Source organism: Nyctibius grandis, chromosome 31 (genome assembly GCF_013368605.1).
Source record: "Nyctibius grandis isolate bNycGra1 chromosome 31, bNycGra1.pri, whole genome shotgun sequence".
Lineage (NCBI taxonomy): Eukaryota > Metazoa > Chordata > Aves > Nyctibiiformes > Nyctibiidae > Nyctibius > Nyctibius grandis.
Genome location: NC_090688.1, coordinates 794,989 through 808,911, shown reverse-complemented (window position 1 = coordinate 808,911; position 13,923 = coordinate 794,989). Strand labels below are relative to the sequence as shown.

The 13,923-nt window shown below is 47.1% G+C and overlaps 1 protein-coding gene across 1 annotated transcript in view; it reads left to right on the top strand.

Annotated features, from left to right (window-relative positions):
- The first annotated feature begins 4,807 nt into the window (after positions 1 to 4,807).
- LMNB2 (lamin B2) overlaps positions 4,808 to 13,923 on the top strand; it is a 34,868-nt gene continuing 25,752 nt past the window's right edge. The window contains exon 1 of the mRNA XM_068420681.1: positions 4,808 to 5,085. Within this exon, the coding sequence (XP_068276782.1) occupies positions 4,885 to 5,085 (201 nt within the window). The 5' untranslated portion in view covers positions 4,808 to 4,884. The remainder of the gene's footprint in view (positions 5,086 to 13,923) is intronic.

The following is a 13,923-nucleotide window of genomic DNA, read 5'->3' as shown; positions in this document are numbered from 1 at the left end:
TAAATTATCCTTTGTAGAATACTTTGAGATCTTGGGTGGAGCGCACTTTGAAATTGCAGAAAGCATTCCTTTCATCTCATCATTTAATATGCATGAGAGATTGATCCCATGCACATACCGCTTTATCTCCACAGACCTGTCTTGTCCCTTCTCACACACATTTACTCTGTAAACTTTACCTCTGGCAGAGGCTCTGTCTTAAGGCATCTCAGCACTCCCAGCTGTACACAGGGTTTCTCACATTACAGTACACGATGGGCTAATTTCCTCTCAAAGGGTAATTAGTTTTCACCTTTCTTTACTAAAAACTGAGCTCCTAGCACACTGAGGGTTTGTTTGTTTGTTTAACAGAATAAAATTGAAATCTTTACCCAACTCCAGTGAGACCACGACAGAGGCTGAGCCAGCCTGGCCAGACATGAGGTACATAACAGGTTACTGCAGCTGCTGGAGGAAAATGTGTAAATAGCTCTATGGTGATGGGCACTGCGCCAGCTGCAGTTGGTCTGCGGATTTGAAAATTAGGCGCCAAATGGTTGTTTTGAAAAAAACACTGGGTTTGTTTTCATTAGAGTTTGAGATCAGTGCCAGGTTTTATATAACAACAGTGTGGGGGTGTGAGCACTGCCTGCTCCCCTCCCACAGCTCCACTGGAGCAGCAATGATCTAAGTGATTCTCAGAGCAGAGCCGGGATTGCTCCTGACTGATAAAGCAAGCTTTGTGAACTGCATTTCAGAGCCAGTCCCCACCCTCCTCCACTACACTCTCCAAAGTGCCAAGCGGCTAGAAGATTAGGGGCTTGCTTGTGTTATGAAGGAACCTGAACTCCATGGAGCGGCTGAGAACCTGGGGCTACCCTGGCAGGCTGCATAGGAGCTTCTTATCTTTGGATCCCTGAAAGTATAACTAGAATGAAATTCAGCTCTGTATGTGCAAGCCAAAACTCATAGTGTTAGAGGTTGTTTCATTAAAGGTGATATGAATAATCCCTTCCTTGATCTTAGATTAATTTTTATATTTACCTATATAAATAGCAGCTAGTTATGCACATGAGCGCCCGTGGCTCCATCTCCACAGACTCCAGGGCTGCTGGCAGCGTGACTAGAAGGAAATGGCAATATTGCTCCTACCTGGCCACCTCAGCTGTTTTCAGGGGTGTTTTCACAAGAAATCTGTCTTCCTGTTACTTTGGAAGAATTCAAGCTATGGGAAGAAATTTTTTAAGAACTAATGCTGAGCTGGATTGAATTTGGACTGATGACAGGAAAATGTTCTGTGCTATATGTTCAATCCTTGCCCCTTCCTGAAATTAATGAAAATATCTGAGACTGATTACACACTGACAGGCTGTTCAGAGTGAGATAAGGACCATGAGGCAGAGGGGAAGTTAGGCAACTACAGAAAAGACAGAAATAATCCTGCTATTAAAAACATACAAATAGTAAAGTGTAGAATGAGAAAGGGGAGGGCATGGCAGCAGCTGCTGAGAAACTAAAGCAGTTGAGATAAGAAACAGTAGTGGAAATCCTGCGTCCCCAGATTTGTGAAAATGTCAGAGTACTTAGGAAATCCCAGATAGCATCAGAAAACTCCGCAGCCAACTGTACAGGAAACTGGTCAATGACTGAGAAGATGCTCTGCATCAAAGGATATAGGAGGTTTTCCTTTGTCTTTATTACGTACTGTAAGTAATCTCTTCATTTATCAGACGGGAGAAGCACTCCAGTGCTAGGCAGAGCCCATTACTTCTCTCTGTGTTATCTGACATCCCAAAAATTTATTCTTATCCTACCCAGACAGTCAGATATATCGCAAGTCCCTTTGAGCTAGTGCTCTGATACTGAACCCAGGGCAATTCCAAGTTCCTGACTTTATATCAGGGTGAATCCTGTACATGCACCAACCTTCTCCTGTGCTCTGCTTTCCACGAAGAGTAAGCCTGGAGGCGTGGGTGAGGCAGGAGCCTTGGTGTGCTCCCAACAGGTTCCCAGTCTGAAAAGCCCAGGGAACACCGCCCCGGGGATTGCCATGGCCCTCTGCCACCCCAGTCAGGTAAGGCTGACACATCCCTAGATTGTCCCTTTCTTAAGCACTAAATGATTGTGTCCTGGGCTAACAAATCATTTCTACCTCCTCAAAGCAGAGGAGGAGTTTATTATAAAATTGGTTTGGGTAGCACTGAACTGTCAAGGTCCTTAATGAAGAACTAATTGCTAAATATTGAGAGACTAATGACAACATTGACTCTGGTTCAATACTAACCTATATCATCCGAGTGATCCAAGAGGACCAGTATTTGAACAGATGCTAATTCCGCAACTAAAGCACACATTGTACTCTCTGTAAGACACAATTGTCTAGTGGGCTCTCAGCTTTTGCACTTCCCCTCCTCCCTTGATGCTTTCCTCTCCCCTTCCCACCCCCAAACTGTTCTCATTTTTAGCAGACAGGAAGATGAACATGCATGTTCAGTTAACAAGGAGGGGAGACCAGTGCCAAGGATGGAAGTGTGCGAGTGTTCTGGTTACTGCTAAAGGGACCTTCTAAAAATGTAGGAAATATTATTGAGGCATATTTCAGGAAGTATATTTTGGAAAAAAAATATTTTACTGCAACACAATTGATATCAGCACTATGAAAATAACTGGTAACATTAGAAGGAAAAAAAATAACCCTTTGAAACATTCAAAGTTTCTAAGCCATTATCTAAAAAACCTGACAAACAAAATAATGGGGGAGTTTAGGCTAAACTTCATGAACAAAGGGGATTTACGTCTGGATTACATTATCAATCAAAATTAGGTAAAAGGTTTAAAAGAATTTTCAAAGTAGGACAGATGTGCAGAGTATCATGTCAAATCACAAGAGAAGAAATGAGCTATCCCAAAAATGCTTATACAGAGGTTTTCAGCATGCCTTGGATTTTTTTTTCTGGCTTAACGTAGCCAAATTTTATCACTGGCCTTCCACGAATTTTCCGGTGTTGGAAATTGCATGTTGAGAGAAAAAAAAAGTACATTCTAAGTGCACGGCTTGAGGCTCAGACGCCTTTTCTGTCGCTTTGCTCGGGGGAAGGCAGCGCGTTTGAAACGCTCCGATTGCAGGCAGGCAGCTCCGGCAAGAGGCGCGGGGCCGGGGGCTGGAGCCGAGCCAGCAGCAGTTGCTTTCCAGTTTGCAGACAGGCGCCAAAATTCAAAAAACGCCCCGCGGTTCAAATCCGGAGCCGCGGCCGCAGACAATGAGGGCGGGGGCGGCCGCGGGCGCGGCTGCGGGGCTGCCCCCGGCGCGGCGCCGCGCCCGCCGCACGCAGGCGGCCAGGCCCGGCCCCCCCGGGCAGCGCGGGGGCCGCGGCACCCTGGGAGCTGTAGTCTCTTCTTGCCGCTGCCTTTTCCAGACTAATTCCAGACAAAGCCGACTTGAATTCAGTCAGGAAGCTGTTTCACAATGGGTGAATATCATGTTATCAGGACTCGCTGATAAAGGTCTGATGAGAGCGACGTTCAGAGAGGGAGGTTGTGTAAATGCCTACAGAAAGGGCACGTGTAGTGATCTACAGGCTTAGTTTTGTTTTATCTATCATTCATAAACTCCCTCCAGGTAACCCAGTGATACCCACGGCTTCGCAGACTCGGCGTGGAAATCCCTGCCCTCGGCTCTGTGTAGGACACAGAGGTGAAGAAGCGGTCAGTGCTGTCCTAGGAGAGATGATGCCCAGGCCAAGTGGCACGGGCACTCTGCTGCCTGCAGAGGAAGACAGGACAACTCTTTTCCTATCGGATGCGTATTTTTCAACAAATGCATTCAGGTGAAAACCTGCTATTCACATGGGTGAGCTGCTAAAGATATGCAGTGATTGCGAGAGGGACTTACAGCTATTTGCTGACAAGAGTATTGAGTGTCCAGGATTCCTGGATTTATTCAGAGGTTTTCCAGTTTGAGGTGTACTCGATCCTAGGATCCCAGATCATCTAACATGAGGATTGTCTAGCTTCTATTTTGAGGATAAACCCTCAGCCTCACTACCTAAGTTTCTTTTCATATATTGTGTGCAGTATTTTCTTGCTCTCTTTCCTGTTTCTCACCTCTTTGCATTATGCTCACACTGCTTTTTTCCTTTGCTGTCCATGTATATGGATGACAGACTTTCAATCTGTTTTTTTCTACTTCTCAGAAAATCTCCCTTTTCTCAGCCTTCCCTGGTAGCCAAAAGGCACAATGGCAGTAAGGGCTTTTCAGCCTCCGAAGTTGTGGGACATCAGGAATTAGCTCACGGGAATGCTAATCCAGTTTCTATCGGTTAACACGGAAGAACTGACAGAAGTTGGGGTATATTCAAGAAAAATATGTTTTGGGAAAAATAATACTCCAAATCTTTAAGAAAGGGAAACTTCTCAGTGGATTTTAGTTTGTACAAAATTTGGCTGCGTTCCCTGGGACAGCAAGAGGATTTCAGGGCAGCTTCCTTCTTGAGCGGCCTGATCACAGACCGGGAAGCATTATAACCCAAGTGAACCTGCAGAAGAAATTTCTAAAATCTTTTATTACAAATAAAATCTTGCCCTCAAGACTGGCCCCTCGCTTCCTGCGCTTTACTCACACTCACGACAGCCTAATTTTTGTATTTTAACACGCGACACCGGCTGTACTTTCGGGTGAGGAGCAGGCCCGGGCCCGCCCGCCGGGCGCCGGCAGCCCACGAAATGGCGGGCGGGCGGACTGCACCTCCCGGCGCGCCCCGCGCCGCGGCCATCTCGGCGCCGAGACTTCATTTCCCAGGCGGCGCGGCGGCGGGGAGGCGATGTCCGCCATCTTACCGCTCCCTCCTCCCCCGGTGCGGCTGGATTGAATGAGCCCGCTGCCCGCCTGCCCGCGAACTGAGCGCCATGTCAGGCACCCCGAGCCGCGGAACCCCCGGCGGGACCCCGCTGTCGCCGACTCGCATCTCCCGCCTGCAGGAGAAGGAGGAGCTGCGGCAGCTCAATGACCGCCTGGCCGTCTACATCGACCGTGTGCGGGCGCTGGAGCTGGAGAATGACCGGCTGCTGCTGAAGATCTCCGAGAAGGAGGAGGTCACTACCCGCGAGGTACGGCCCGGGGCGGCCTGCCGGCCCTCGGCTGCGGGGTGGGAGGGCGAACAGCGGGCCTTTCCCCGCTCCGTCCCGGGGAGGAGGTCCGCGGCCCGGGGACTTGGCCGACCTGTTCCCGCGCGCGCCTCTGCCTGTCCGCGGGGCGCGGTGCGGCGGCTCCGCGCGGGCTCGGCGCCGCCATGCGCGGCCCGCTGCGCTGCTCCCGCCTGGCTCCGGGCGAGGGTCGTCCCGGGGCGGTGGGTTCTGGCTGTGCCCGGCCGCTGGGCTCGGGGCTGAGCTCGGCGAGAGCTGTGGGGGCCGGGCGGAGCCGAGGGCGGGGGAGCGGGTGGTGGGGATCCAGCGCCTGCCGGTGTCCGTGCGGCCCATCGGAGGGTGCTCGGGGCTCTCTGGCCGCGATGTGGGGCTCAGAGGCCGCTGGTGTCGCGTTAAAGGCGGCTTAGGCCGGGGTGGTCACCGGGTGAACATTCGGCACCTGGATCGACTCCGGTGGCGGGAGCGGGCTGGCGCGGCCGTGCCGGGACGCGGCCCCGGGCGCGGGGCTCCGCCGGCGGTGCGGTGGCGGCTGAGGCCGCACGCTGCCCTGCGTGTCTCGGCCAGGCAGGGCTTGCAGCACAGAGTGGTGTTCTCGGGCTCCTCTGAGCCCTCGTGTGGGTCCCATCCGCTGTGGGATGGTTCTTCGCTGTAGTTTGTAGTCTGTTCCCCGTGAGGGCTGAGCCGCCTTGGTGTGCTGGGCCCACGCGGAGCACGTGTCCTGTGAATTGTAGTAACCCGAATGTTGCTTTTTCTTTACCGCCCCTATCCTGACTGGCTGATGTAGTGAGATGAAAAATTTGAAAGGATTTAGACTAACTTTCCTTCTCACCAGCGGAAATCTTTCTTAGTCCCTGCAAATGCCAGGAATCAAATTCCTGTAGTGTGAACTGCTCTTGCCGACAGTCCCCATCACGGAAGGGGATGTGGTCTGCTTCCCGGGATCCTGGAGGCAAAACTGGCTGATCCTTTTTCCTAAGCCATGTTTTGCTTTTCCCTCGTCTGTTGTATCTGCTTTCCCTCAGGAGTCTCCTTCCTTCCCATATGGAGGAAGGATGTAGTCGGTGACACAGCTGGGGACAGTCCCACCTATCTTGTACCAGCCTAAACCCCTTCTACTCCATCTTTTGGAGTCAGTTCTGCACGGTAACGTGTCCCACCTCTGAGATGAAGTTAAACTTCTGTGGAAAGCCTGTAGATAACAGCCTTTACTGTAACTTGTGTGATGCAGTGGATCGCTATGCAACTGTGTGGGCTTGTGCTTTTCTCCCCCCCCGCCCCAAAGTTTTGATTTGATGATGCTGGGGATGGTGGGAGGGGGGTTTGAATTCATTTAGTTTAAGCAGACCAGATATGAAAGTGTCTTGTTTTGGGAGTGGTTGGTCTACCTGCAATCAGTGTACACCCGGGATTCAAGTACCTTAAAATCTCTTTGTACCACTTAAAGCTGTGTGATAACTTCCATGTTTTCAAAACAACTAGATATTTCTAAACATAAAACATGGCTACATCACTTGTCCTATGTGAAATCATGCTAGAAACAAAATAACCATGTGTGGTTCAGGGAGCTTCTATGTTGTGGATTGCTGGAGGCTAGAAGGAGTATGCATTTTAAATGTAGAAGGCAGAATATAATTCTATTGACAGCACACATGTAACAGGAGTAAGAACAGGACAAGCAGAAAACATAGATATAATCTCATTAGATTTTTAATATGAACATAAACTGACCCCTGATAGCAGTTCTGTGTGTTATCAAATCTGAAAAAATACTCTGGTGCAGTAATCGAAAAATAAACTTAAGGATTTTGATATAAATATTTTTGCTTACTTTGCCCTTGAGCTTCGCTTCTCCACTCTTCTTCCAGACTTCAAAAAAAGTCCTAATTCTTAGACATACTCTAGCAAACTTTGTCAGGATTCCTCAAGCTCTTCTTTGACCCGTCAGAGACAATGTAAGATACTTTAGCTGATCTCTGGACTGCATTTGTTAAATGCTTCCCCCATCCCTTTAGGACAGCTTATTTATTCTTCAGAAAAGGAGACTTTGTAGTCATTGTTTTCATGCGGGGTAGTGGACAGCAGTTCAGGACTGTGGGAGCAGTGAAACTGCAGGTGGCTGTCAGATTTTGGGTTTACTGGAATGGGAGAATCTTGTCCTTTCACTTTCAGGACCAATCTAGTAAACTGGATTTTCTGCTGGCTATTTGGTTTTCTTGTTACACTGTTAGAATTTGTGCTCATAAAATGATTACGCTTAGCATGAAATAAGATATTAATTAAAAATAAACCCCACAAAAAGCCCAAAAAGACAAACAAACCCCAAAGCAGCTTTAACTTTTGTGTAGAAGCACAGTTAAGCATATTCCAGTGATACTGGCATACTGTTCTGGCTACATCATTATATCTTTATAGCAGCTCTACATGCTTAGAATAGACTATTTTCTTTTCCCAACATGTTCAAGATGAAAATTCCCCTTGGTTGTCTTCAACTGTGTGTAAATTTGACTCTTTTTGTTTAAGCTGTCTAAATATTCTGATATTTTGGCTTACCTCTGGTGGTGGCAGGGAACGTCATCTGCCGCTGTGGTAGATGGAATGATGCACGTTGTGGGGTGGCAAGCAGGAGTGACTGCTCGCCAGTGGACTCTGCGTTAACATCTGAGACTTCTGCCTTGAGAGCAGGCGATGGGTCCATAATCCAAGGCAAATGAGAGGTTGAGGGTTGCTATGACAAGCAGTAGACAAAAGCATGGTATCATGAGAGAAATGTTTGTCCGTTTGTCAGTCCAGTATCCCACAGTGACCATGTCTGAGAAGGGGGCTGGGGTGAGACCATTACTGCCATCCTCTCCCCCCCCCTCTGCATACATGGGAACAAAGGGTTGGCGTTTCTGATCTGTTCTCAAAGCCCTGGTTTAGGGGAATATCTTCTAGATGAGAGTTTTGCTGATGCTATTCAGGCAAGGACCATAGTCACTGTTCTGCCAGAGACTTTTTATTCATCAGCTGATCAGGGTGGTTTTTCTCCTCATTGTTTTAATCACCAGTCTGCAGAAGACAGAAGAAAGCAGCCACTTTCTCCTCCTCTGTTGGGCAATTTCCTTAGTCTTTCAGACCTCGGCTGCATCATGACCTTGAAACAAAGTAACTCCTGTTCTTTTTGAAGAACACAGGGCTGCCACCTCTTAACAGTAGAGAAAAGGAACTTTGCAGAAGTTGAGATTCATCTCTAGTCCTCTACTAATTATAGCCCTTTTTCCTGCTTTTCCTAATGCTGTCCAGTGTTCTACCTTACTTGGATGCAGTAGTCCTCTAGAGAAATAAAAATGTGTACAGTAAGCCCTCAGACAAATACAAAAAAGTATTTTGCCTCTGTAGCTGGGAGAACCTGTAAACTGTCCTCATCTTTCTCTGTTTGTTCTTTTTGCATGAATCCCCTTGTGTAGCTTCCAGAAAAGATGGTTTGATGGGCATGGGAGGGGTTACTACACTGTTCCGAGGACATCCCATGGTTCTCACCCACAGAAAGGAGAAGTAGGGAGAAAAAAAAAAGATCCCTGGGAGCCTCAGCCACTGACAGCAATTGCCCTTGTGACAAAAGCAGCATCTACAGGGGGTTCCCTCTTTACCTGTGTCTTCCCAGTTCTGTGGGTGTAATTGCAGGTGGCTGCAATCTTGTATGTCATGGTCATCAGAACTTTCACTGTAGGCTCACCTGGTCTCCACTTAATCTGCCAGTACTGCAGCTACTGTGCCCTTTGTGTGCACCACGTGTAGTAACCAGAGCTACTGTCGTGACCAGGATATGTGGTCTGGTGTTGCCTAGTTGCCACCTGCAAAATGCATGTTCAGATGCTGCTGTGGATGGTGGGTCACTCAAGAGTTGTAGCCTCCAAGACATGGGTTTAAATGGTCTTCTGGCGCTATAGACATCATCTGGGAGGTGATGGTGGTGATATGCAACACCCATCTTTATTGTTCTTGAGAACTTGACTGATGTTCTTGGTGAGTCTGAGCCATAGCTGACTGGCAGTCCTTCGTCAATCCATAACTCAGTGGATAAGGACATACTGAGCCACACCTGGTGGGAATACACTTATGTCTTGCACATTAATTCATGTTAATAAGATTAATGTTTCATTGCCAAATTTGTCTGGACTTGTGGTTGGATGGGACATGCTTCTTGCCTAGCATGTAGGTTCATTGTCTTCTTGGCATGTTCCCTGTGTCTTCATTGAGTGATATCTTGTAGCTTTTCTCAAGTGATTGCTGTGGGAGGGTCTGTGCTCGTGTGTCTATGCTTGAACGGCTGCACAGGGAGCTTTGTTGGATGCTCCCAGCACAGGCTGGTAGGTTAAAGAGCATCCAGCAGTCCTGCCTATCAGACCGTGCTGTGGAAACATCTCTATTTTCTTGTCTCCACGTGCTCTATTTCCTTGTCCCGCGTGTTGCCCAATTACAAACTTGCAGGCTCTTTTGCCAGCAAAAGAGGAAAAACAGTGAAAGCATATTCAGAGTGCAATTTGTAGGGTGCCCGACTTGGCCTCCGTGCAGGAAGAGTTAGGCTTGCGTGTGCGTTGACGTGTAGTGGATGAGGCTGCAGCCTGTCTCCTGGTTCCTGCTGAACTCCGTTTTGAGGCTTTAGCTTTATTTCTTCCATCGCATTCAGATGGAGAGGGCTGTGTTTTCAGAGTGGAGGGACCTAACCTGTCATCTGGAGAGGTTTGCTGCTTCCCAGAGGCTTGCATTCTGGACATGGTAGAGAGGCTACTGAGGCTCGCTTGGCTGTATGACTTGTTATCCCTGCTGTTCTTCCAGGTGGGCACCAGTGATACTGGCAAGGGTAACCTGAAAAGTATCAAACATGACTGTGTGGCTCTGGACGATTGTTTAAGGCGTGGGGGCCCAGGTGGTGTGGGGAGGGAAGGGTTTGATGGCTAAGCAGATGCTGCAGAGCAACACTGGATTGCACAACTTCTGTTGGCAGCAGGACTTTGGTTTCTAGACCATGGAACCGTCTTTCAGGATTGACGACTGCTTCAAAGAGACAGGATCCACCTGACTAAGTAGGGCAGATGTATCTTTGCCAGCAGGGCTGGTCAACCTGCTAAGAAGAACTTTAAACTGGGAGTGATGGGGGAGGGAGAGATTCCTCTCTCAGATAAGATCAGATGAGGAAGTGGTGGATTGGGTAAGCAAGCAGAAAGCCCAGGGTTAATGTGAACAGAAGAGAAAGCAACAGAAAAAGGATGAAATGGAAACACCCCAAGCATAGGCATGTGAAGAAGAAAGTATCTACAGGACAGCCTTGTGGGGAAAGCTCTCCTGCCCTTCCTGGGGAATCATCGTGCTTGGGTGCCTCTCTGAAATGCCGGTAACGCTGATGTGTGCAGCATGGGGAACAGACGGGGGGAATGAGAAGTCTGTGGGCAGTTACAGAACTATGACCTCGCTGGGATCAGGGATAGCTCACGTGACTAGAGTTTTACGACGGATGGATACAGGCTTTTCAGGAAGGTGAGGAGGGGGAATTGTCCTTTATGTGCGAGAGCAGTCGGAGTGCCTGGAGCTCTGCCTAAGGACAGGTTATGAGCTAGCTGAGAGCTTGTTGGTCAGGATTAGTGGGCAGACCAAGATGGGTGACATTGTGGTGTGTGTCTGCTGCTGACCTGGTCAAGAAGAGGTAAACGAGGCCTTCTTCAGTCAGTTGGAAGAAGCCTCACATGCTCTGCTGGACCTAATAATAAATGAAGAACTGGTCAGGGATGCTAAGGTCAGGGCAGCGACTGTGAGACAGTGGAGTTCAGGATCTTTAGAGGATGGAGCAGAGCAAAAAGCAGGACTGCAACTCTGGATATCAGGAGAGTAGACTTTACCCTATTCAGGGCTCTGCTTGGAAGAATCCCATGGAGAGAAAAGGGATCCATGAGAGCTGGGTTGATAGTCAAGGATAACCTCCTCCAAGCTCAAGAGTGGTCCATCCCAACAATCAGGAAATGGAGCAAAGGTGGCAGGAGACCTGTATGGATGAGCAAGGAGGTCCTGACTGAACTCAAACCTAAGGAAGGGTGATGTACTCCATGCCTTCTTATGGTCAGGCCAGCCTTCAGGAATCTCGGGCCCCTGGGACCAGAGAGGAAGTCTGGCACAAGGAAGACTTGGTCTTGGTAGAGGAGGATCAGGATAGGGAACATCTAAACAAACTGGATCTAAGTCCATAGGACCTGATGGGTTGCACCCATGGGCGCTGAGGGAACTGGCTGACATCATTGCGAGGCCACTCTTGGTTATCTTTGAAACATCATGATGATTAGGAGAGGTTCCTAAAGACTGGAATAAAGTTAATGCCATGCCCATCTTCAGGAGGGGCAAGAAGGAGCATCCAGGGAACTACAGGCCAATCAGCCTCACCTCAGTTCCTGGAATGTGATGTCTCTCTCTGTCTTTTTTCTCCTCTATGCTTGCTTGGACTCTGCGTGGCCTCTGTAGGAGCCTTTGGTGGGGAATGTCGTTCAGACCTTTTGGGAGTCCAGGCAGACTGGCTTAGCTCAATCTCCCCTTTCTGAATGCTTGTTAACTTTTCAAACTCTTGTTCATGTGCTTGTTCCCTTCTCCAGTGCTTCCCTGTAAAAAAGCCATGCTGTGTGACTGTTTTTTCTCCACACTCTTGTGCTTACACACATACCCACCGCTTCCCTTCTTTTTTTGTTCACCGAATCTGTCGTGAATGCCTGCTCCCTGATAGACTGAGCGAGACCAGTATATTGTGAAACCTTTATTTTGCACAAGTCATATTGATTCTTCTTCAGTATGACTTTTGCTCATGTGCCCTGTAATTCTGTTCTTCAGGTGAGTGTCTGCTGTACTGCCATGGACTTCAGAGTTTAATGATAGGTAGTTCCTGTTTTAGAAGCTTGTATGGCATGAGCCATCTTCTAATTCTCTAGTACAAAGTGAACTCTAAATGACAGATGAAATAACGTGCTGATTGATTTAGCTCAAAAAGTGAGTTTTAGAAAGCTGTTAATACTTTCTAAATGTGATGGTCTGTTACTGCTTGTTTTGTTGATCTGTTGTATGATACTTTCAACTGATGCTTAAGTACAAGAATCTCTTAAAGATTGCTGTAGTGCAAATATAAGGAAAAAAAACCCCCAAAGGTATGTTTTCACTGCCTTTTTTTAGGTGGTTCTTCTATGTGAACTGATCGATGTGGGACAGTACTCATGTATGCCTTTTGCATGAGCAGAGCAAGAGTAATTACTTTCTACACCATTCACGAGTTGTTCTTCAAACTTCATTTTTTGGCTTGCCGTGTTGTATTGGGATTAACAGAAGTCATGACCCATTTTATTTTTCTCATCTGTACCTGACCTCAGCTTTTTGAAAAATACTTTACTATGTCTCATATCCTCCTTGTTTTGATTATCTTAAAATACTTTGTATATGTGATCTTTTTAGCCTATGATGATATCTTTGTACAATATCTTGGTTTCTAGAAAGATATTATTCTTAATTGCTTTTTTCACTTGTTCTAACGAATACCTCAGTGTTCACTAGTTGCTGTGCTGAAAAAAATTGCAGGAGTCATAGGATTTTTTTTTTTCTGGCTTCTATTGCTTCTGCAAGGATGCTGAAACCAGGTCAACTGAGGTTCTTGACAGTATCTTGGCAAATTGCTCCTATGTGCTGCTGAGAACCAGGTGAAGAGTTGCTTTCTCTCTTGTGGCTTCCTGGATTACCTGCTCCGTGGCACTCACTACTAGCGTTATGAAAAAATAGCTCAGGTATCACCTCCTGGATTACAGCGTGGGCTAATTGAAATTTGTTAGAATTACTGCATTTTCTGCCTCTCTGATCTCCTGTAATGTCCCTGTTTTCCTTTGTAGCTGGTGGTCAATAATAATTGTGTAAATCAATGTTGTTTCTGCATTCTGAATGCTGCTTGCAGTTCTCTTAACCTGTTGTAAAACATCTAGAGCCTGGAAAAGGTGACAAAGATGAGCAGAGATGAGCAGAGCAGCAGAATAATTTCTGACCAGGAGCAAATCTGGAAAAGAGATGAGAAGAGACCTGAGGTCTTTAAGTCACAATCCAAAGAAAGAGATTTGTCTAGGAAGCAAATATTCAGCGTTCTCACAATACAAAAACTAAAGCCATGAAATGAAATTATCAAGCAGTAGGTCTTAATCCACCAGTTGTGCTTGTATGATGCTCTCTGATGTTGTGGAAACCAAAAGCTAAAGAGATTTATAAAAGGATTAGACAAATTAACAGTATTTGGTGACTGCTGGTTTTTGGTGTCTGGAAACAATTTTTGGCTCAGAATTTTATTTTTTTTTTTAATTTTTAGAAGCTGGTTGTATATGTGAATGAAGAATTGTACATTTGCCTCGTTCTCTAGACTTTTTCCCTTCAGCATTTGCTACCACCTGCTCTTGTTACTGGCTTACAGTGGAAGGATTGGCATGGGCTTCAAGGATGAGTTTTTATTTTTCTCAAATGTGAGAACGAGGAGACAATGGCTTGTGGTAACCCAAGCGAAACTATGAGAAACAGCAAACGAAGGAAGGAATTTGAATTGATAGATTCTACTGATAGAAGATGACAAAAAAATGGAAGACGTCATCAAACAGGTTATCTCTTGCATCCAGTATTCTTTGGGAGTGTTCAGGGACACGTAGACACTGTCTGGTGGCACTCTGCTCAGAAGTGTGATGAGACAAAGAACCAGAAATCTGATGAGACCAAGAACCAGAAATGGTCTTCACAGTTGCCAGATGCATTTATTCAACTTCCTTC